This window comes from Coregonus clupeaformis, unplaced genomic scaffold (assembly GCF_020615455.1).
Source record: "Coregonus clupeaformis isolate EN_2021a unplaced genomic scaffold, ASM2061545v1 scaf1052, whole genome shotgun sequence".
Classification (NCBI taxonomy): domain Eukaryota; kingdom Metazoa; phylum Chordata; class Actinopteri; order Salmoniformes; family Salmonidae; genus Coregonus; species Coregonus clupeaformis.
The window spans coordinates 86110-109827 of record NW_025534506.1 but is presented as its reverse complement, the minus strand read 5'-3'; the positions used below and the strand labels follow the sequence as shown (position 1 = coordinate 109827).

The window sequence follows — 23718 nt, the reverse complement described above, 5'->3', positions numbered from 1 at the left end:
ACCCTTTAATTGGTTCTTAATCCATAAGCATGTAAAGCATATAGGCGTTTCATTCTACAACATGCATCATTCATATAGTTGGTTTTTATGTTGTCTGCCCCTAAGTGAGATAAAGTAGTTAACCAAAAATTACCCATATTAGCCACCAACACACACACACACACGCACACACATACACGCACACACACGCACACACATGCACACACACACATGCACACGCACACACACACACGAACACACACGCACACACAGTCAGAGGGGTAAGGGTTTGGTGAGTCTAGCATAGAAGGTGTGGGAGGAGCTGGGAATGGACATGTCCACATTGAAAGTATATGGCCATTGGAATGAATAAATATAAATAGTATAACAAATAGTCCGTTAATTTGGTGTCTTTAGTCTTTAGCTCAAACATAAGTGTTGCTGTTACAAGAACATACTGTATTACCTCTGGTTAGTTCAGTAGTATATCTATGTGACTAATTGTATTAGTAAGTCAAATACATTTAAACTCAGTTTTTCACAATTCCTGACATTTAATCCTAGTAAAAATTCCCTGTCTTAGGTCAGTTAGAATCACAATTTTATTTTAAGAATGTGAAATGTCAGAATAATAGTAGAGAGAATGATTTATTTCAGCTTTTATTTCTTTCATCACATTCCCAGTGGGTCAGAAGTTTACATACACTCAATTAAGATTTGGTAGCATTTCCTTTAAATTCAGTCAAACGTTTCGGGTAGCCTTCCACAAGCTTCCCACAATAAGTTGGGTGAATTTTGGTCCATTCCTCCTGACAGAGCTGGTGTAACTGAGTCAGGTTTGTAGGCCTCCTTGCTCGCACACGCTTTTTCAGTTCTGCCCACACATTTTCTATAAAATTGATGTCAGGGCTTTGTGATGGCCACTCCAATACCTTGACTTTGTTGTCCTTAAGCCATTTTGCCACAACTTTGGAAGTATGCTTGGGGTCATTGTCCATTTGGAAGACCTATTTGCGACCAAGCTTTACCTTCCTGACTGATGTCTTGAGATGTTGCTTCAATATATCCACATAATCTTTCTTCCTCATGATGCCATCTATTTTGTGAAATGCACCAGTCCCTCCTGCAGCAAAGCACCCCCACAGCATGATGCTGCCACCCCCGTGCTTCACGGTTGGGATGGTGTTCATTGGCTTGCAAGTTACCCCCTTTTTCCTCCAAACATAACGATGGTCATTATGGCCAAACAGTTCTATTTTTGTTTCATCAGACCAGAGGACATTTCTCCAAAAAGTACGATCTTTGTCCCCCATGTGCAGTTGCAAACCGTAGTCTGGCTTTTTTATGGTGGTTTTGGAGCAGTGGCTTCTTCCTTGCTGAGCGACCTTTCAGGTAATGTCGATATAGGAATTGTTTTACTGTGGATATAGATACTTTTGTACCTGTTTCCTCCAGCATCTTCACAAGGTCCTTTGCTGTTGTTCTGGGATTGATTTGCACTTTTCGCACCAAAGTACGTTCATCTCTAGGAGACAGAACGTGTCTCCTTCCTGAGCGGTATGACGGCTGCATGGTCCCATGGTGTTTATGCTTGTGAACTATTGTTTGTACAGATGAACGTGGTACCTTCAGGCATTTGGAAATTGCTCCCAAGGATGAACCAGACTTGTGGAGGTCTACAATTTATTTTCTGAGGTCTTGGCTGATTTCTTTTGATTTTCCCATGATGTCAGGCAAAGAGGCACTGTTTGAAGGTAGGCCTTGAAATACATCCATAGGTACACCTCCAATTGACTCAAATGATGTCAATTAGCCTATCAGAAGCTTCTAAAGCCATGACATCATTTTCTGGAATTTTCCAAGCTGTTTAAAGGCACAGTCAACTTAGTGTATGTAAACCTCTGACCCACTGGAATTGTGATACAGTGAATTATAAGTGAAATAATCTGTCTGTTAACAATTGTTGGGAAAATTACTTGTGTCATGCACAAAGTAGATGTAATAACCGACCTGCCAAAACTATAGTTTGTTAACAAGAAATTTGTGGAGTGGTTGAAAAATGAGTTTTAATGACTCCAACCTAAATGTATGTAAACCTCCGACTAATTTGTCAATGATTATCAATGATGTATTGCATACAACCTGGAATATGCACATCAATTAACACATTTGCATATGTATATATATTTAATCATATTTAATTTGAATATGCTCATATTATTGTATAACCCCTGAAAATGTCATGTTGATTGGACATTCCTATCTTGAGACATTTGAGTTTCTGTTTGTTAATCTGAGTCCACCTGTCATTTTGGAAAAGCCCTTGCCATTGATCTGTGTATTGTCTCCCATGACCCTTTGACCCAGAATTCGGACTCACTATTTTTTATATTTCAGGAATGGTAAGGCCTACAGACATGTAACTATGTGCACTGTGCTTCTGAGAGTATGTTGTATCATTTGGTATGTATTATCAGTTCAGCTCTAAAAGGAATGTTTATTTCACCCCCTTAACACCAATAGATTGGCATTAACCAAACACATCTAGATTATGACATTAACCAAACACATCTAGATTATGACATTAACCAAACACATCTAGATTATGACATTAACCAAACACATCTAGATTATGACATTAACCAAACACATCAGCAAGTTTCCTTCCCTAAGTGAGTGTAGAAGCAGAGCTATGGTAACACAGTTGACAAGTCATCCTTCATGGTAACATACCTATGGTAACACAGTTGACAAGTCATCCTTCATGGTAACACAGTTGTGTAGTAGGTGGAAAGCTGTCAACCCTGTTGTTATATGCTCTCCAGGTGAAAGGTTAAATGAGTTGTCAACCCTATTGTTATTTGCTCTCCAGGTGAAAGGTTAAAGGAGCTGTCAACCCTGTTGTTATATGCTCTCCAGGTGAAAGGTTAAATGAGCTGTCAACCCTATTGTTATTTGCTCTCCAGGTGAAAGGTTAAATGAGCTGTCAACCCTATTGTTATTTGCTCTCCAGGTGAAAGGTTAAATGAGCTGTCAACCCTATTGTTATATGCTCTCTAGGTGACAGATGAAATGTAACAGGAGATTATATTTTCAGAAGACACAGGGAACGCCGAGCACTTTGTTTTATAAGGCATAATCAACAAGGGGCTATGCGTTCTATGGAAAATAATGCATGACATGGATGGTGTGTTCCACGACGCGCTAGCAGAGTGGCACTGACCTTTCACGGATTTCCATTATTTTCCATACAACGCATAGAGCCCCCGAGTTTATTTGCCGCTAGAAATGTGGTAATTTGGTAGAGCATGGCGCTTGCAATGCCAGGGTTGTGGGTTCGTTTCCCACGGGGGGCCAGTATGAAAATGTATGCACTCACTAACTGTAAGTCGCTCTGGATAAGAGCGACTTACAGTTAGACCTGTTGTGAGCGACAGATAGCGACAGATAGCGACAGATAGCGACATATATTTAGACCTGTTGTGACATATATTGCATTGTTTTATGGCTGGTTATGACACCTACAGTACCAGTCAAAAGTTTGGACACACCTACTAATTCAAGGATTTTTCTTTATTTTTACTATTTTCTACATTGTAGAATAATAGTGAAGACATCAAAACTATGAAATAACACATATGGAATCATGTAATAACCAAAAAAGTGTTAAGCAAATCAAAATATATTATATATTTGAGATTCTACAAAGTAGCCACCCTTTGCCTTGATGGCAGCTTTGCACACTCTTGGCATTCTCTCAACCAGCTTCACCTGGAATGCTTTTCCAGCAGTCTTGAAGGAGTTCCCATATATGCTGAGCACTTGTTGGCTGCTTTTCCTTCACTCTGCGGTCCGACTCATCCCAAACCATCTCAATTGGGTTGAGGTCGGGTGATTGTGGAGGCCAGGTCATCTGATGCAGCACTCCATCACTCTCCTTCTTGGTCAAATAGCCCTTACACAGCCTGGAGTTACGTTGAGTCATTGTCCTGCTGAAAAACAAATGATAGTCCCACTAAGCCCAAACCAGAGGGGATGGCATATCGCTGCAGAATGCTGTGGTAGCCATGCCGGTTAAGTGTGCCTTGAATTCTAAATAAATCACAGACAGTGTCTGTGAGTCCATGCTTTTCATTTAATTAGGCAAGTCAGTTAAGAACAAATTCTTATTTACAATGATGGCTTACCAAAAGGCAAAAGGCCTCCTGCGGCTGGCATAAAAAAATTATATATATATATACAAATATAGGACAAAACACACATCACGACAAGAGAGACCTAAGACAATAACATAGCATGGTAGCAACATGACAACAACATGGTAGCAACACAACATGAAAACAACATGGTAGCAACACAACATGGCAGCACCATGGTAGCAGCACAAGACATGGTACAAACATTATTGGGCTCAGACAACAGCACAAAGGGCAAGAAGGTAGAGACAACAATACATCACACGAAGCAGCCACAACTGGCAGTAAGAGTGTCCATGATTGAGTCTTTGAATGAAGAGATGGAGATAAAACTGTCCTGTTTGAGTATTTTTTGCAGCTCGTTCCAGTCGCTAGCTGCAGCAAACTGAAAAGAGGAGCGACCCAGGGATGTGTGTGCTTTGGGGACCTTTAACAGAATGTGACTGGCAGAATGGGTGTTGTATGTGGAGGATGAGGGCTGCAGTAGGTATCTCAGATAGGGGGGAGTGAGGCCTAAGAGGGTTTTATAAATTAGCATCAACCAGTGGGTCTTGCGATGGGTATACAGAGATGACCAGTTTACAGAGGAGTATAGAGTGCAGTGATGTGTCCTATAAGGAGCATTGGTGGCAAATCTGATGGCCGAATGGTAAAGAACATCTAGCCGCTCTTACCTGCCGTAATCTAGCATGGGTAGGATGGTAATCTGAATCAGGGTTAGTTTGGCAGCTGGGGTGAAAGAGGAGCGATTACGATAGAGGAAACCAAGTCTAGATTTCACCTTAGCCTGCAGCTTTGATATGTGCTGAGAGAAGGGCAGTGTACCGTCTAGCCGTACTCCCAAGTACTTATAGGAGGTGACTACCTCAAGCTCTAATCCCTCAGAGGTAGTAATCACACCAGTGGAGAGAGGGGCATTCTTCTTACCAAACCACATGACCTTTGTTTTGGAGGTGTTCAGAACAAGGTTAAGGGCAGAGAAAGCTTCCTACTGACTGAGCTATGTTGTTGATGTAAATTGAGAAGAGCGTGGGGCCTAGGGTGGAGCCTTGGGGTACTCCCTTGGTGACAGGCAGTGGCTGAGACAGCAGATGTTCTGACTTTATACACTGCACTCTTTGAGAGAGGTAGTTAGCAAACCAGGCCAAAGACCCCTCAGAGACACCAATACTCCTTAGCCGGCCCACAAGGATGGAATGGTCTACCGTATCAAAAGCTTTGGCCAAGTCAATAAAAATAGCAGCACAACATTGCTTAGAATCAACGGCAATGGTGACATCATTTAGGACCTTTTAAGGTTGCAGTGACACATCCATAACCTGAGAGGAAACCAGATTGCATACCAGAGAGAATACTATAGACATCAAGAAAGCCAGTCAGTTGATTACTGACAAGTTTTTCCAACACTTTTGATAAACAGGACAAAATAGAAATTGGCCTATAACAGTTAGGATCAGCTTGATCTCCCCCTTTAAATAAAGGACGCACCGTGGCTGCCTTCCAAGCACTGGGAACCTCCCCAGAGAGGAGAGACAGGTTAAAAAGGTCAAAGATAGGCTTGGCGATGATAGGGGCTGCAACCTTAAAGAAGAAAGGGTCTAAACCATCTGACCCAGATGTTTTTTTGGGGTCAAGTTTAAGGAGCTCCTTTAGCACCTCGGACTCAGTGACCGCCTGCAGGGAGAAACTTTGTAGCGGGGCAGGGGAAAAAAAGGAAGGAGCATCGGGGCTAGTCGCATTAGAAGGGCTGGACGATAAGGAAATGTTGGACGGGCAAGGAGGCATGGCTGAGTCAAATAGGAATCCTGACTTAATGAAGTGGTGAATAAAGAGCTCAGCCTTGCGCTCCTTGTCAGTAACAACCACATCATCAACATTAAGGGACATGGGCAGCTATGAGGAGGAGGGTTTATTCTCCAGGTCTTTCACCGTTTTCCAGAACTTCTTGGGGTTAGACCCACAGAGAGAGAACTGCTTCTTAAAGTAACTAACTGTGGCCTTCCGGATAGCCTGAGTGGACTTATTTCTCATTTGCCTGAACGAGAGCCAGTCAGCCTTAGTATGTGTGTGCTGAGCCTTTCGCCAAATGGAATTCTTGAGGTGGAGTAACTCTGCCAGATCACAGTCGAACCATTTATTTATTTTTATTTCACCTTTATTTAACCAGGTAAGCCAGTTGAGAACAAGTTCTCATTTACAACTGCGACCTGGCCAAGATAAAGCAAAGCAGTGCGATAAAAACAACAACACAGACTTACATATGGGGTAAACAAAACATAAAGTCAAAAATACAACAGAAAATATATATACAGTGTGTGCAAATGTAGCAAGTTATGGAGGTAAGGCAATAAATAGGCCATAGTGCAAAATAATTACAATTTAGTATTAACACTGGAGTGATAGATGTGCAGAAGATGATGTGCAAATAGAGATACAGGGGTGCAAATGAGCAAAATAAATAACAATATGGGGATGAGGTAGTTGGGTGGGCTAATTTCAGATGGGCAGTGTACAGGTGCAGTGATCGGTAAGGTGCTCTGACAACTGATGCTTAAAGTTATTGAGGGAGATAAGAGTCTCCAGCTTCAGAGATTTTTGCAGTTCGTTCCAGTCATTGGCAGCAGAGAACTGGAAGGAATGGTGGCCAAAGGAGGTGTTGGCTTTGGGAATGACCAGTGAGATATACCTGCTGGAGCGCATACTACGGGTGGGTGTTGCTATGGTGACCAATGAGATAAGATAAGGCGGGGATTTGCCTAGCAGTGATTTATAGATGACCTGGAGCCAGTGGGTTTGGCGACGAATATGTAGTGAGGACCAGCCAACAAGAGCGTACAGGTCACAATGGTGGGTAGTACACTGCTCAAAAAAATAAAAGGAACACTAAAATAACACATCCTAGATCTGAATGAATAAAATAATCTTATTAAATACTTTTTTCTTTACATAGTTGAATGTGCTGACAACAAAATCACACAAAAATTATCAATGGAAATCAAATGTATCAACCCATGGAGGTCTGGATTTGGAGTCACCCTCAAAATTAAAGTGGAAAACCACACTACAGGCTGATCCAACTTTGATGTAATGTCCTTAAAACAAGTCAAAATGAGGCTCAGTAGTGTGTGTGGCCTCCACGTGCCTGTATGACCTCCCTACAATGCCTGGGCATGCTCCTGATGAGGTGGCGTATGGTCTCCTGAGGGATCTCCTCCCAGACCTGGACTAAAGCATCCGCCAACTCCTGGACAGTCTGTGGTGCAATGTGGCGTTGGTGGATGGAGCGAGACATGATGTCCCAGATGTGCTCAATTGGATTCAGGTCTGGGGAATGGGCGGGCCAGTCCATAGCATCAATGCCTTCCTCTTGCAGGAACTGCTGACACACTCCGCCACATGAGGTCTAGCATTGTCTTGCATTAGGAGGAACCCAGGGCCAACCGCACCAGCATATGGTCTCACAAGGGGTCTGAGGATCTCATCTCGGTACCTAATGGCAGTCAGGCTACCTCTGGCGAGCACATGGAGGGCTGTACGGCCCCCCAAAGAAATGCCACCCCACACCATGACTGACCCACCACCAAACCGGTCATGCTGGAGGATGTTGCAGGCAGCAGAACGTTCTCCACAGCGTCTCCAGACTCTGTCACGTCTGTCACATGTGCTCAGTGTGAACCTGCTTTCATCTGTGAAGAGCACAGGGCACCAGTGGCGAATTTGCCAAACTTGGTGTTCTCTGGCAAATGCCAAACGTCCTGCACGGTGTTGGGCTGTAAGCAAAACCCCCACCTGTGGACGTCGGGCCCTCATACCACCCTCATGGAGTCTGTTTCTGACCGTTTGAACAGACACATGCACATTTGTGGCCTGCTGGAGGTCATTTTGCAGGACTCTGGCAGTGCTCCTCCTGCTCCTCCTTGCACAAAGGCAGAGGTAGCAGTCCTGCTGCTGGGTTGTTACCCTCCTACGGCCTCCTCCACATCTCCTGATGTACTGGCCTGTCTCCTGGTAGTGCCTCCATGCTCTGGACACTACGCTGACAGACACAGCAAACCTTCTTGCCACAGCTCGCATTGATGTGCCATCCTGGATGAGCTGCACTACCTGAGCCACTTGTGTGGGTTGTAGACTCCGTCTCATGCTACCACTAGAGTGAAAGCACCGCCAGCATTCAAAAGGGACCAAAACATCAGCCAGGAAGCATAGGAACTGAGAAGTGGTCTGTGGTCACCACCTGCAAAACCAGTCCTTTATTGGGGGTGTCTTGCTAATTGCCTATAATTTCCACCTGTTGTCTATTCCATTTGCACAACAGCATGTGAAATGTATTGTCAATCAGTGTTGCTTCCTAAGTGGACAGTTTGATTTCACAGAAGTGTGATTGACTTGGAGTTACATTGCGTTGTTTAAGTGTTCCCTTTATTTTTTTGAGCAGTGTATATGGGGCTTTGGTGACAAAACGGATGGCACTGTGATAGACTACATCCAATTTGCTGAGTAGAGTGTTGGAGGCTATTTTGTAAATGACATCGCCGAAGTCAAGGATCGGTAGGATAGTCAGTTTTACGAGGGCATGTTTGGCAGCATGAGTGAAGGAGGCTTTGTTGCGAAATAGGAAGCCAATTCTAGATTTAACTTTGGATTGGAGATGCTTAATAATTATATTTAGTCTGCCAATAAGAATGCGGTGGTTGACAGAGTCGAAAGCCTTGGCCAGGTCGATGAAGACGGCTGCGCAGCACTGTCTGTACAACCAGGGGCTGAACCTGTTTTTAATTCTCATTTTCTTTACGGGGGCGTTTGTTAACAATACCACTGAAAATATCAAAAAAGAAGGTCCAAGCGTCTTCGAAGGAGGGGATCAAGCTGATTCTATACCAATTTACAGAGGCCAGGTATTGAAGGAAGGCTTGCTCATTAAAGTTTTTTAGCAAGCATCTATGACAAATCAGGACAGGTCGTTTCACTGAGCAGCCATTACGAACACAGGCTGTAAAACAGTGATCACTAAGGTCATTACAGAAAACACCAGACCGATACCTATCAGGATTATTTGTGAGGATAACATCAAGGAGAGTAGCCTTTTCTGGGTGTTTGGAGTCATACCTTGTGGGATTAGTACAAATCTGAGAAAGATTTAGGGAGTTCCATTGCTTTAAGACTTGGTCAGGTGGTTTAAGCATGTCCCAGTTTAGGTCACCAAGCAGGACAAATTCAGACTCAGTGTAAGGGACATGTCTTCTGGTCTGGGCCTAGTTAGTGAAATAGAATGTTATATTGAGTGTCTTGGCTATCACAATGTATTTCTCCAACACTATAGTTAGTGTCTCGGCTAACACAATGTATTTCTCAAACACTATATTGAGTATATTGTCTAACACAATGTATTTCTCCAACACTATAGTGAATGTCTCGGCTAACACAATGTATTTCTCCAACACTATAGTGAATGTCTCGGCTAACACAATGTATTTCTCCAACACTATATTGAGTGTTTTGGCTAACACAATGTATTTCTCCAACACTATAGTGAATGTCTCGGCTAACACAATGTATTTCTCCAACACTATAGTGAATGTCTCGGCTAACACAACGTATTTTTCCAACACTATATTGAGTGTTTTGGCTAACACAATGTATTTCTCCAACACTATAGTGAATGTCTCGGCTAACACAATGTATTTCTCCAACACTATAGTGAATGTCTCGGCTAACACAATGTATTTCTCCAACACTATATTGAGTGTTTTGGCTAAGACAATATATTTCTCCAACACTATATTGAGTGTTTTGGCTAACACAATATATTTATCCAATACTATATTGAGCGTCTCGGCTAACACAACGTATTTCTCCAATACTATATTGAGTGTTTTGGCTAAGACAATATATTTCTCCAACACTATATTGAGTGTTTTGGCTAACACAATATATTTATCCAATACTATATTGAGTGTTTTGGCTAAGACAATATATTTCTCCAACACTATATTGAGTGTTTTGGCTAACACAATATATTTCTCCAACACTATATTGAGTGTTTTGGCTAACACAATATATTTCTCCAACACTATATTGAGTGTTTTGGCTAAGACAATATATTTCTCCAACACTATATTGAGTGTTTTGGCTAACACAATATATTTCTCCAACACTATATTGAGTGTTTTGGCTAACACAATATATTTCTCCAATACTATATTGAGCGTTTTGGCTAACACAATATATTTCTCCAACACTATATTGAGTGTTTTGGCTAACACAATATATTTCTCCAATACTATATTGAGCGTCTCGGCTAACACAACGTATTTCTCCCTCCATCCCTGCTGCTGCAGACGCTGAGAAGCTCAGACAACCTATCTGCCATATCCTCGGACAGTGATGTAAGCGACGTGTCCGCTACGTTGAGTGCTTCTCGGCTCAACAGCATGAGCCACATGTCTGTCCAGTCGGAGAGGGCAAAGGAAAGCCCCAAGATCAGGTGGGACTGAGCTCTGTGCCCTGGCCTGCCTGGCCTGCCTGGCCTGCCTGGCCTGCCTGGCCTGCCTGGCCTGCCTGGCCTACCTGGCCTACCTGGCCTACCTGGCCTACCTGGCCTGCCTGGCCTGGGACCTGCTCATGCTAATGACACTGGGGATGGGCAAGCCCTCAACTGCCTCAATTCATGGTTGTTAATCACTCTGCTATGTGCAGAAATGTTCTACAGTATATAGAAATGTTTGCACCCAGCTACTATTTGAAAGGGGAAGTGTTTATTCTACGCAGACGAGTCCTGCTCTCTTGCCGATTTAAGTTCATGTTTGACTTTGCTCAGACTAGAAGCCAATGACTGAAAATGTATTTTGAGGATTTTGAGGGATTGTCCATCACTAGCTTGGTTATATGTTGCTATAGTGTATTACGGATATTACAATGGGTTTTCAAACAGAAGAGCATAAACTATGTTTGAGAAAACCCTTTGTCAGGGATGTGCAACTCCACTCCTTTTGGGCAACAGTGTCTGCCAGTTTTCATGTTGCCTGTATGAGTCAGATAGTTCTAGCAGGACTATTTGGAGGTGTTTTCATGTTGCCTGTATGAGTCAGATAGTTCTAGCAGGACTATTTGGAGGTGTTTTCATGTTGCCTGTATGAGTCAGATAGTTCTAGCAGGACTATTTGGAGGTGTTTTCATGTTGCCTGTATGAGTCAGATAGTTCTAGCAGGACTATTTGAGGGTGAATATGAAAACCAAACAGTGAGCAGCCCTTGAGTTGAACACCTCCACTTCAATCATTTTCTAGTTCTTCATATCACAATCACAACGTTCATGTATCTAGTTTTTGTCTCTTGTTTTCTGGGTCTTGATATTTCACTGGTTTGGCCTTTTATGTTCTATATCTGTCTAGCCTGTTTCTGAGAATGTTCTGTTTATGGTCACCTATAATGGTATTTTCTTTGTGCACTCCTCTGCCCTCTGTTCTGTTCTGTTTTGCATGCCTCCGATCATTCATCCCATTGTGTGTCTTCAGTGAGGGCCAGTTGGAGGAGGGGACTTTGGCTGAGGTGGCTGAGGAAGTAGTGGGAGGAGCAGAAGGAGGCCAGGGGGGGGCGGAGGGGGGCGGGAGTGGGGCGGAGAGCGGGGAGGGGGCAGTGTCAGGGGAAGAGGAGGAGGAAGAAGAAACAGCAGAGACCAAGTAAGTCTGTAAAGTATATCTGCTGAAATCTAACCAGTGCCATCCTGTCACTAACCCTAACTGTTGGTCTACCCTGACCCCTGCCACTGCTCCTGTTCCACTTAAACCTGTAACCTGTGACCTTTGACCGTTGTCAGTGTCTTAGTCCCCTGTAGCTGAATCTGTCATTCTCTCCCTGTCTCCTCTCCTCCTATTCTCTCCTTCCCATCTCCACTTGTCCTCTCTCCCTTCCTTCCATCTCTCTTTGCTCTGTACTGTCTATGTAATGCCCCGCCTTGACCTACCCTGCCATACCCTGGCTGACGCTGCTGACTGACAGTACGTTTCTGTCCAAAATGAAAAACAGGCCGGTGGCGGCTCCCATCCAGAAGAGCTCCAGTGTGGGAGGGGAGATGTGCTCTCTGAACAGGAATGATGATGATGATGACGATAAGAAGAGGCGCTCAAGCTTCGGTGCTAAAATGATGGGGATGGTCGGCCTCGGGAAGAAAAGCCAGAGCGCCACGCAGATCAATGATGAGGGTGAGTCCAGGCTGTTTTACCTCACCAGAGTTGATGTTACAGGGAGAGTGTTGATGCTACGGGGAGAGGGTTGATGCTACAAGGAGAGATTTGATGCTACAGGGAGAGACATGGAGAGAGTTGATGCCACAGGGAGAGGGTTGATGCTACAGGGAGAGACAGGGAGAGGGTTGATGCTACAGGGAGAGGGTTGATGCTACAGGGAGAGGGTTGATGCTACAGGGAGAGACAGGGAGAGGGTTGATGCTACAGGGAGAGATAGGGAGAGGGTTGATGCTACAGGGAGAGACAGGGAGAGGGTTGATGCTACAGGGAGAGGGTTGATGCTACAGGGAGAGGGTTGATGCTACAGGGAGAGACAGGGAGAGGGTTGATGCTACAGGGAGAGACAGGGAGAGGGTTGATGCTACAGGGAGAGACAGGGAGAGGGTTGATGCTACAGGGGGAGACAGGGAGAGGGTTGATGCTACAGGGAGAGACAGGGAGAGGGTTGATGCTACAGGGAGAGGGTTGATGCTACAGGGAGAGACAGGGAGAGGTTCGATGCTCAGGGAGAGGTTTGATGCTACAGGGAGAGACAGAGAGAATGTTTATACTACAGAGAGATGGTTGATGCTACGGGGAGAGGGTTGATGCTACATGGAGAGATTTGATGCTACAGGGAGAGACATGGAGAGAGTTGATGCCACAGGGAGAGGGTTGATGCTACAGGGAGAGACAGGGAGAGGGTTGATGCTACAGGGAGAGGGTTGATGCTACAGGGAGAGGGTTGATGCTACAGGGAGAGACAGGGAGAGGGTTGATGCTACAGGGAGAGATAGGGAGAGGGTTGATGCTACAGGGAGAGACAGGGAGAGGGTTGATGCTACAGGGAGAGGGTTGATGCTACAGGGAGAGGGTTGATGCTACAGGGAGAGACAGGGAGAGGGTTGATGCTACAGGGAGAGACAGGGAGAGGGTTGATGCTACAGGGAGAGACAGGGAGAGGGTTGATGCTACAGGGAGAGGGTTGATGCTACAGGGAGAGGATTGATGCTACAGGGAGAGACAGGGAGAGGGTTGATGCTACAGGGAGAGGGTTGATGCTACAGGGAGAGGGTTGATGCTACGGGGAGAGACAAGGAGAGGGTTGGTGCTATAGGCAGAAACAGGGAGAGATTTGAGGCCTCAGGGAGAAGGTTGATGCTACAGGGAGAGGGTTGATGCTACAGGGAGAAGGTTGATGCTATGGGGAGAGACAAGGAGAGGGTTGATGCTGCAAGGAAAGCGTTGATGATGCAGAGAGATACTGGGTCACCAAAGAAATTGGAAAAACAGACATTTTCATCCTACAAGAAACATATTATAGAGGAGACTGATCCACTGGTTGCCCTCTAGGTTACAGAGAGCTGGTAGTCCCATCCACCAAAGTACCAGGTGTGAAACAGGGAAGAGACTCAAGGGGTATGCTAATTTGGTATAGAGCAGACCTAACCCACTCTATTAAATTAGTCAAAACAGGAACATTTTACATCTGGCTAGAATTTAATAAGGAAATTATCTCAAGAGAGAAAAATGTCGTCATGTGTGCTACCTATATCCCCCCAATAGAATCCCCATACTTTAACGATGACAGCTTTTCCATCTTAGAGGGGGAGATCAACCATTTCCAGGCCAAGGGACATGTACTAGTCTGTGGTGACCTAAATGCCAGAACTGGACAAGAACCTGACACTCTCAGCACACAGGGGGACAAACACCTACCTGGAGGTGACAATATTCCCTCCCAAATATGCCCACCTAGACACAACTATGACAAAACAACCAACAAAGATGGGTCACAACTCCTGCAGCTCTGTCGCACGTTGGGTCTGTACGTAGTCAATGGTAGGCTCGAGGAGACTCCTATGGTAGGTACACCTACAGCTCATCCCTTGGCAGTAGTACTGTAGATTACTTTATCACTGACCTCAATCCAGGGTCTCTCAGAGCATTCACAGTCAGCCCACTGACACCCCTATCAGATCACAGCAAAATCACAGTCTACCTGAACAGAGCAATACTCAATCATGAGGCATCAAAGCCAAAGGAACTGCACAATATTAAGAAACGCTATAGATGGAAGGAAGGTAGTGTAGAAACCTACCAAAAAACTATTAGGCAACAACAAATTCAATCCCTTTTAGACAACGTCCTGGACAAAACATTTCACTCTAATAGTGAAGGTGTAAACTTGGCAGTAGAAAGCCTAAACAGTATATTTGACTTTTCAGCTTCCCTATCAAATCTAAAAATGTCAAGCAGACAACCTAAGAAAATTAACAACAATGACAAATGGTTTGATGAAGAATGCAAAAACCTAAGATAGAAATAGAGAAACCTATCCAACCAAAAACATAGAGACTGTCACGTTCGTTCATTGCCGGGTCAGACCAAGGCGCAGCGTGATACGCGTACATGTTTATTAAACTTTAAACACACGACAAAACAACAAAGGCAACGAAACGTGAAGTCCAAGGTAGAACACACAACATACCTTACAAGGAACAAGATCCCACAACTAGACAGTGCCAATAGGCTGCTTAAGTATGGTCCCCAATCAGAGACAACGAGCGACAGCTGCCTCTGATTGGGAACCACACCGGCCAACATAGAACTAGACATACTAGCTCCTCATACATAGAACAAGCACAACAAGGAATATACACACCCTGACTCAACATATAAGCGTCCCCTGAGTCAGGGCGTGACAGCGCTCCCCAAAGGTGCGGACTCCGACCGCACAACATAAACATAACATGGTAAGGGCTGGGTGGGCATTCCGCCTCGGAGGCGGATCCGGCTCGGGGTGTGACGACCTCTCACTCTCCGCCTCCCTGTTGCGCCCCTGGTCTGGTCTTGACCTCGGCGCACTGCTTCCCCTCTTCTTCCTCCCACGATACGCCAGGCCCTGTCTGGACAATGGTGTGGGAGACCCCGAACCTGGAGAGGTGCTGACATCATGGTCTGGACTGGAGCCGCTGACCGGAGCTGGATCAGGCACCGGTGGAGCGGACTGCTCTGGCTCCGGAGTGGAGCAGCTGACCGGTGCCGGACCAGGCACCGGTGGAACGGGCACGGGCCGTGCCGGACTGGACAAACGCACCACTGGTCTGGTGCGATGAGCAGGCACGGGCCGGACCGGACTAGGAACACGCACCACTGGCTTGGTGCGAGGAGCAGGCATGGGCCGGGCTGGACTGGCGACGCGCACCACTGGCTTGGTGCGAGGAGCAGGAACAGGCCGGGCTGGACTGGCGACGCGCACCACTGGCTTGGTGCGAGGAGCAGGAACAGGCCGGGCCGGACTGTGGAGGCGGACTGGAGGTCTGGAGCGGAGAGCTGGCACAACCCATCCTGGCTGAATACCTACTTCCGCACAGTATGTGTGAGGCATCAGCACAGGACGCACTGGGCTGTGCACGCGCACTGGCGATACAGTTCGTAGAACTGGCGCAGGATATGCGGGACCGAGGAGGCGTACTGGAGACCAGGAGCGTTGAGCCGGCACACCCCGTCCTGGCTGGATGCCCATCTTCGCACGGCACGTGCGTGGTGCAAGCACAGGACGTACAGGACTGTGCTGGCGCAATGGCGACACAGTACGTAGCTCCGCATAACACGGAGTCTGCCCAGTCATACGCCTCTTCGCGTGAGTACGGGGAGTTGGCTCTGCTCTGACACTAGGCTCCGCCAACCACCCCGTGTGCCCCCCCAAAATCTTTTCTTGGGGCTGCTTCTCGGGCTTCCTCCTCGACCGGCCTCCTCCATGTTGCCGTTGCACCTCTCCTGCCTGGGCATCTACCTTAGCCCATGGTCCTCTCCCCGCAAATATCTCTTCCCATGACCACAATTTTCCCACCTGTGATATGGCTATTCGCTCCGCCTGGGCACCCTGCTTGGTCCTCGTTTGGTGGGATCTTCTGTCACGTTCGTTCATTGCCGGGTCAGACCAAGGCGCAGCGTGATATGCGTACATGTTTATTAAACTTTAAACACACAACAAAACAACAAAGGAAACGAAACGTGAAGTCCAAGGTAGAACACACAACATACCTTACAACGAACAATATCCCACAACTAGACAGTGCCAATAGGCTGCTTAAGTATGGTCCCCAATCAGAGACAACGAGCGACACCTGCCTCTGATTGGGAACCACACCGGCCAACATAGAACTAGACATAGTAGATCCTCATACATAGAACAAGCACAACAAGGAATATACACACCCTGACTCAACATATAAGCGTCCCCTGAGTCAGGGCATGACAGAGACCCAGAAAACCTGAGTCTACGCCTTCACTATGGTGAATCACTAAAACAATACAGAAATACACTATTGAAAAAGAAGGAACAGCATGTCAGAAATCAGCTCAATGTAATTGAAGAATCCATAGACTAACCACTTCTGGGAAAATTTGAACACACTAAACAAACAACAACACAAAGTGTTATCTATCCAAAATGGAGATGTGTGGATAAACCACTTCTCCAATCTTTTTGGCTCTATAACAAAGAACAAACAGCAAAAACATATACATGATCAAATACAAATCTTAGAATCAACTATTAAAGACTACCAGAACCCACTGTATTCTCCAATTACATTGAATGAATTACAGGACAAAATACAAACCTTCCAACCCAAAATGGCCTGTGGTGTTGATGGTATCCTCAATGAAATGATAAAATAAACAGACCACAAATTCCAATTGGCTATACTTAAACTCTTTAACATCATCCTCAGCTCTGGCATATTCCCCAATATTTGGAACCAAGGACTGATAACCCCAATCCACAAAAGTGGAGATTCATTTGACCCCAATAACTACCATGGGATATGCGTCAACAGCAACCTTGGGAACATCTTCTGCATTATCATTAACAGCAGACTTGTACATTTCCTCAGTGAAAACAATCTACTGAGCCGTGAGGTGAGACAGGGATGCAGCTTAAGCTCCACCCTCTTCAACATAAATATCAGTGAATTGGCGATGGCACTAGAACAGTCTGCAGCACCCGGCCTCACCCTACTAGAATCTGAAGTCAAATGTCTACTGTTTGCTGATGATCTGGTGCTTCTGTCCCCAACCAAGGAGGGCCTACAGCAGCACCTAGATCTTCTGCACAGATTCTGTCAGACCTGGGCCTGACAGTAAATCTCAGTAAGACAAAAATAATGGTGTTCCAAAAAAGGTCCAGTTGCCAGGACCACAAATACAAATTCCATCTAGACACCGTTGCCCTAGAGCACACAAATAACTATACATACCTCGGCCTAAACATCAGCACCACAGGTAACTTCCACAAAGCTGTGAACGATCTGAGAGACAAGGCAAGAAGGACCTTCTATGCCATCAAAAGGAACATAAAATGTTACATACCAATTAGGATCTGGTTAAAAATACTTGAATCAGTTATAGAACCCATTGCCCTTTATGGTTGTGAGGACTGGGGTCCGCTCACCAACCAAGAATTTACAAAATGGGACAAACACCAAATTGAGACTCTGCATGCATAATTCTGCAAAAATATCCTCTGTGTACAACGTAAAACACCAAATAATGCATGCAGAGCAGAATTAGGCCGATACCCACTAATTATCAAAATCCAGAAAAGAGCCATTAAAGCAATTCTCAAACCTTCCATAACAAAGCCATCACCTACAGAGAGATGAACCTGGAGAAGAGTCCCCTAAGCAAGCTGGTCCTAGGGACTCTGTTCACAAACACAAACAGACCCCACAGAGCCCCAGGACAGCAACACAATTAGACCCAACCAAATCATGAGAAAACAAAAAGAGAATTACTTGACACATTGGAAAGAATTAACAAAAAATTGAGCAAACTAAATGCTATTTGGCCCTGAACAGAGAGTACACAGTGGCAGAATACCTGACCACTGTGACTGACCCAAAATTAAGGAAAGCTTTGACTATGTACAGACTCAGTGAGCATAGCCTTGCTATTGAGAACGGAAAGGCTCTGGAGCAACGAACAGCCCTTGCTGTCTCTGCCGGGCCGGTTCCCCTCTCCACTGGGGTTCTCTGCCTCTAACCCTGTTGCAGGGGCTGAGTCACTGGCTTGCTGGTGCTCTTTCATGCCGTCCCTGGGAGGGGTGCGTCACTTGAGTGGGTTGAGTTACTGACGTGATCTTCCTGTCTGGGTTGGCGCCCCCCCTTGGTTTGTGCTGTGGTGGAGACCTCTGTGGGCTATACTCGGCCTTGTCTCAGGATTGTAAGTTGGTGGTTGAGGATATCCCTCTAGTGGTGCGGGGGCTGTGCTTTGGCAGAGTGGGTGGGGTTATATCCTTCCTGTTTGGCCCTGTCCGGGGTTTCTTCGGATGGGGCCACAGTGTCTCCGGACCGCTCCTGTCTCAGCCTCCAGTATTTATGCTGCAGTAGTTTATGTGTCGGGGGGCTGGGGTTAGTTGGTTATACCTGGAGTACTTCTCCTGTCTTATCCAGTGTCCTGTGTGAATTTAAGTATGCTCTCTCTAATTCTCTCGTTCTCTCTTTCTCTCTCTGAGAACCTGAGCCCCTAGGACCATACGTCAGGACTACCGGGCATGATGACACCTTGCTGTCCCCAGTCCGCCTGGCCTTGCTGCTATTCCAGTTTCAACTGTTCTGCCTGCGGTTACGAAACCCCTACCTGTCCCAGACCTGCTGTTTTCAACTCTTAATGATCGGCTATGAAAAGCCAACTGAGAGACCTGAGCCCTAGGACCATACGTCGGGACTACCGGCCGTGGTGACTCCTTGCTGTCCCCAGTCCGCCTGGCCTTGCTGCTATTCCAGTTTCAACTGTTCTGCCTGCGGGTTATGGAACCCCTACCTGTCCCAGACCTGCTGTTTTCAACTCTTAATGATCGGCTATGAAAAGCCAACTGAGATTTATTCCTGATTATTATTTGACCATGCTTGTCACTTATGAACATTTTTGAACATCTTGGCATGGTTCTGTTATAATCTTCACCCGGCACAGCCAGAAGAGGACTGGCCACCCCTCATAGCCTGGTTCCTCTCTAGGTTTCTTCCTAGGTTTTCGCCTTTCTAGGGAGTTTTTCCTAGCCACCGTGCTTCTACACCTGCATTACTAGCTGTTTGGGGTTTTAGGCTGGGTTTCTGTACAGCACTTCGAGATATTAGCTGATGTAAGAAGGGCTATATAAAATAAAATTGATTGATTGATTGATTGAGAAAGGCCGCCGTAGGCAGACCTGGCTCTCAAGAGAAGACAGGCTATGTGCACACTGCCCACAAAATGAGGTGGAAACTGAGGAGCACTTCCTAACCTCCTGCCAAATGTATGACCATATTAGAGACACATATTTCCCTCAGATTACACAGACCCACAAAGAATTCCAAAACAACTCCAATTTTGATAAACTCCCATATCTACTGGGTGAAATACCACAGTGTGCCATCACAGCAGCAAGATTTGTGACCTGTTGCCACAAGAAAAGGGCAACCAGTGAAGAATAAACACCATTGTAAATACAACCCATATTTATGTTTATTTATTTTACCTTTTGTACTTTAACTCTTTGCACATCGTTACAACACTGTATTTAGACATAATATGACACTTGAAATGTCTTTATTCTTTTGGAACTTTTATGAGTGTAACGTTTCCTGTTAAGAGAGGATGGATTCTACAGGGACAGGATGGATTCTACAAGGAGAGACAGGGAGATGGTTGTTTCTACAGGGAGAAGTTAGATGCTACAGGGAGAGACAGGGAGAGGATTGCTCCTACAGTGAGAGGGTTGATGCTACAGCGAGAGAGATGACACTACAGGGAGAGACAGGGAGAGGGTTGATGCTACAGGGGGAGAAGGGAGTGGGGTTGGTGCTACAGGGAGATTGTTGTTTCTACATGGAGAGATTTGATGCTTCATTGAGAGATAGGGAGAGGGTTGATACTACAGGAAGAGAGTTGATGCTACAGGGAGAGAGTTGATGCTGCAGGGAGAGAGTTGATGCTACTGGGAGAGACAGTGAGCGGGTTGATGCTACAGGGAGAGAAAAGGAGAAGGTCGATGCTACAGAGAGAGACAGGAAGAGGAATGATGTTACAGGGACAGACATTGAGAGTGTTGATGCTACAGGGAGAAGGTTAATGCTACAGCGATAGAGTGGATGCTATCGGGAGAGACGGGGAGAGAGTTGATGCTACAGGGAGAGACAGGGAGAGGATTGATGCTACAGGGAGACACAGGGAGCGGGTTGATGCTACAGGGAGAGGGTTGATGCTACAGGGAGAGGGTTGATGCTACAGGGAGAGACAGGGAGAGGGTTGATGCTACAGGGAGAGGGTTGATGCTACAGGGAGAGACAGGGAGAGGGTTGATGCTACAGGGAGAGGGTTGATGCTACAGGGAGAGGGTTGATGCTACAGGGAGAGACAGGGAGAGGGTTGATGCTATAGGGAGAGACAGGGAGAGGGTTGATGCTACAGGGAGAGGGTTGATGCTACAGGGAGAGGGTTGATGCTACAGGGAGAGGGTTGATGCTACAGGGAGAAGGTTGATGCTATGGGGAGAGACAAGGAGAGAGTTGATATTACAGGGAGAGAGTTGATGCTACAGGGAGAGGGTTGATGTTACAGGGAGAGGGTTGATGCTACAGGGAGAGACATGGAGAGGGTTGATGCTACAGGGAGAGACATGGAGAGGGTTGATGCTACAGGGAGAGATAGGGAGAGGGTTGATGCTACAGGGAGAGACAGGGAGAGGGTTGGTGCTACAGGGAGAGGGTTGATGCTACAGGGAGAGACAGGGAGAGGGTTGGTGCTACAGGGAGAGGGTTGATGCTACAGGGAGAGGGTTGATGCTACAGGGAGAGACAGGGAGAGGGTTGGTGCTACAGGGAGAGGGTTGATGCTACAGGGAGAGACAGGGAGAGGGTTGGTGCTACAGGGAGAGGGTTGATGCTACAGGGATAGGGTTGATGCCACAGGGAGAGATAGGGAGAGGGTTGATGCTACAGGGAGAGACAGGGAGAGGGTTGATGCTATATCAATTTTCAATCAATTTTATTTTATATAGCCCTTCTTACATCAGCTAATATCTCGAAGTGCTGTACAGAAACCCAGCCTAAAACCCCAAACAGCTAGTAATGCAGGTGTAGAAGCACGGTGGCTAGGAAAAACTCCCTAGAAAGGCGAAAACCTAGGAAGAAACCTAGAGAGGAACCAGGCTATGAGGGGTGGCCAGTCCTCTTCTGGCTGTGCCGGGTGGAGATTATAACAGAACCATGCCAAGATGTTCAAAAATGTTCATAAGTGACAAGCATGGTCAAATAATAATCAGGAATAAATCTCAGTTGGCTTTTCATAGCCGATCATTAAGAGTTTAAAACAGCAGGTCTGGGACAGGTAGGGGTTCCATAACCGCAGGCAGAACAGTTGAAACTGGAATAGCAGCAAGGCCAGGCGGACTGGGGACAGCAAGGAGTCACCACGGCCGGTAGTCCCGACGTATGGTCCTAGGGGCTCAGGTCTCTCAGTTGGCTTTTCATAGCCGATCATTAAGAGTTGAAAACAGCAGGTCTGGGACAGGTAGGGGTTTCGTAGCCGCAGGCAGAACAGTTGAAACTGGAATAGCAGCAAGGCCAGGCGGACTGGGGACAGCAAGGTGTCATCATGCCCGGTAGTCCTGACGTATGGTCCTAGGGGCTCAGGTTCTCAGAGAGAAAGAGAGAACGAGAGAATTAGAGAGAGCATACTTAAATTCACACAGGACACTGGATAAGACAGGAGAAGTACTCCAGGTATAACCAACTAACCCCAGCCCCCCGACACATAAACTACTGCAGCATAAATACTGGAGGCTGAGACAGGAGCGGTCCGGAGACACTGTGGCCCCATCCGAAGAAACCCCCGGACAGGGCCAAACAGGAAGGATATAACCCCACCCACTCCGCCAAAGCACAGCCCCCGCACCACTAGAGGGATATCCCCAACCACCAACTTACAATCCTGAGACAAGGCCGAGTATAGCCCACAGAGGTCTCCACCACAGCACAAACCAAGGGGGGGGCGCCAACCCAGACAGGAAGATCACGTCAGTAACTCAACCCACTCAAGTGACGCACCCCTCCCAGGGACGGCATGAAAGAGCACCAGCAAGCCAGTGACTCAGCCCCTGCAACAGGGTTAGAGGCAGAGAACCCCAGTGGAGAGGGGAACCGCCTGGCAGAGACAGCAAGGGCTGTTCGTTGCTCCAGCCTTTCCGTTCACCTTCACACTCCTGGGCCAGACTACACTCAATCATATGACCTACTGAAGAGATAAGTCTTCAGTAAAGACTTAAAGGTTGAGACCGAGTCTGCGTCTCTCACATGGGTAGGCAGACTGTTCCATAAAAATGGAGATCTATAGGAGAAAGCCCTGCCTCCCGCTGTTTGCTTAGAAATTCTAGGGACAATTAGGAGGCCTCGTCTTGTGACCGTAGCGTACGTATTGGTATGTACGGCAGGACCAACTCGGAAAGATAGGTAGGAGCAAGCCCATGTAACGCTTTATAGGTTAACAATAAAACCTTGAAATCAGCCCTTGCCTTAACAGGAAGCCAGTGTAGGGAAGCTAGCACTGGAGTAATATGATCAAATTTCTTGGTTCTAGTCAGGATTCTAGCAGCCGTATTTAGCACTAACTGAAGTTTATTTAGTGCTTTATCCGGGTAGCCGGAAAATAGAGCATTGCAGTAGTCTAACCTAGAAGTAACAAATGCATGGATTAATTTTTCTGCATCATTTTGGACAGAAAATTTCTGATTTTTGCAATGTTACGTAGATGGAAAAAAGCTGTCCTTGAAACAGTCTTAATATGTTCGTCAAAAGAGAGATCAGGGTCAAGAGTAACGCCGAGGTCCTTCACAGTTTTATTTGAGACGACTTTACAACCATCAAGATGAATTGTCAGATTTAACAGAAGATCTCTTTGTTTCTTGGGACCTAGAACAAGCATCTCTGTTTTGTCCGAGTTTAAAAGTAAAAGTTTTCAGCCATCCACTTCCTTATGTCTGAAACACAGGCTTCTAGCGAGGGCAATTTTGGGGCTTCACCATGTTTCATTGAAATGTACAGCTGTGTGTCATCCGCATAGCAGTGAAAGTTAACATTATGTTTTCGAATAACATCCCCAAGAGGTAAAATATATAGTGAAAACAATAGTGGTCCTAAAACGGAACCTTGAGGAACACCGAAATGTACAGTTGATTTGTCGGAGGACAGACCATTCACAGAGACAAACTGATATCTTTCCGACAGGTAGGATCTAAACCAGGGAGAGGGAGAGACAGGGAGAGGGTTGATGCTA

The 23718-nt window shown here is 46.1% G+C and overlaps 1 protein-coding gene across 1 annotated transcript in view; it reads left to right on the top strand.

The window, feature by feature from the left end:
- Positions 1-23718, top strand: part of LOC121558572 (regulating synaptic membrane exocytosis protein 2-like) — a 145874-nt gene that overhangs the window by 74798 nt on the left and 47358 nt on the right. The window contains exons 10-12 of the mRNA XM_045217410.1: positions 10514-10659; positions 11689-11853; positions 12200-12375. Coding sequence (XP_045073345.1) covers positions 10514-10659; positions 11689-11853; positions 12200-12375 — 487 coding nt within the window. The remainder of the gene's footprint in view (positions 1-10513; positions 10660-11688; positions 11854-12199; positions 12376-23718) is intronic.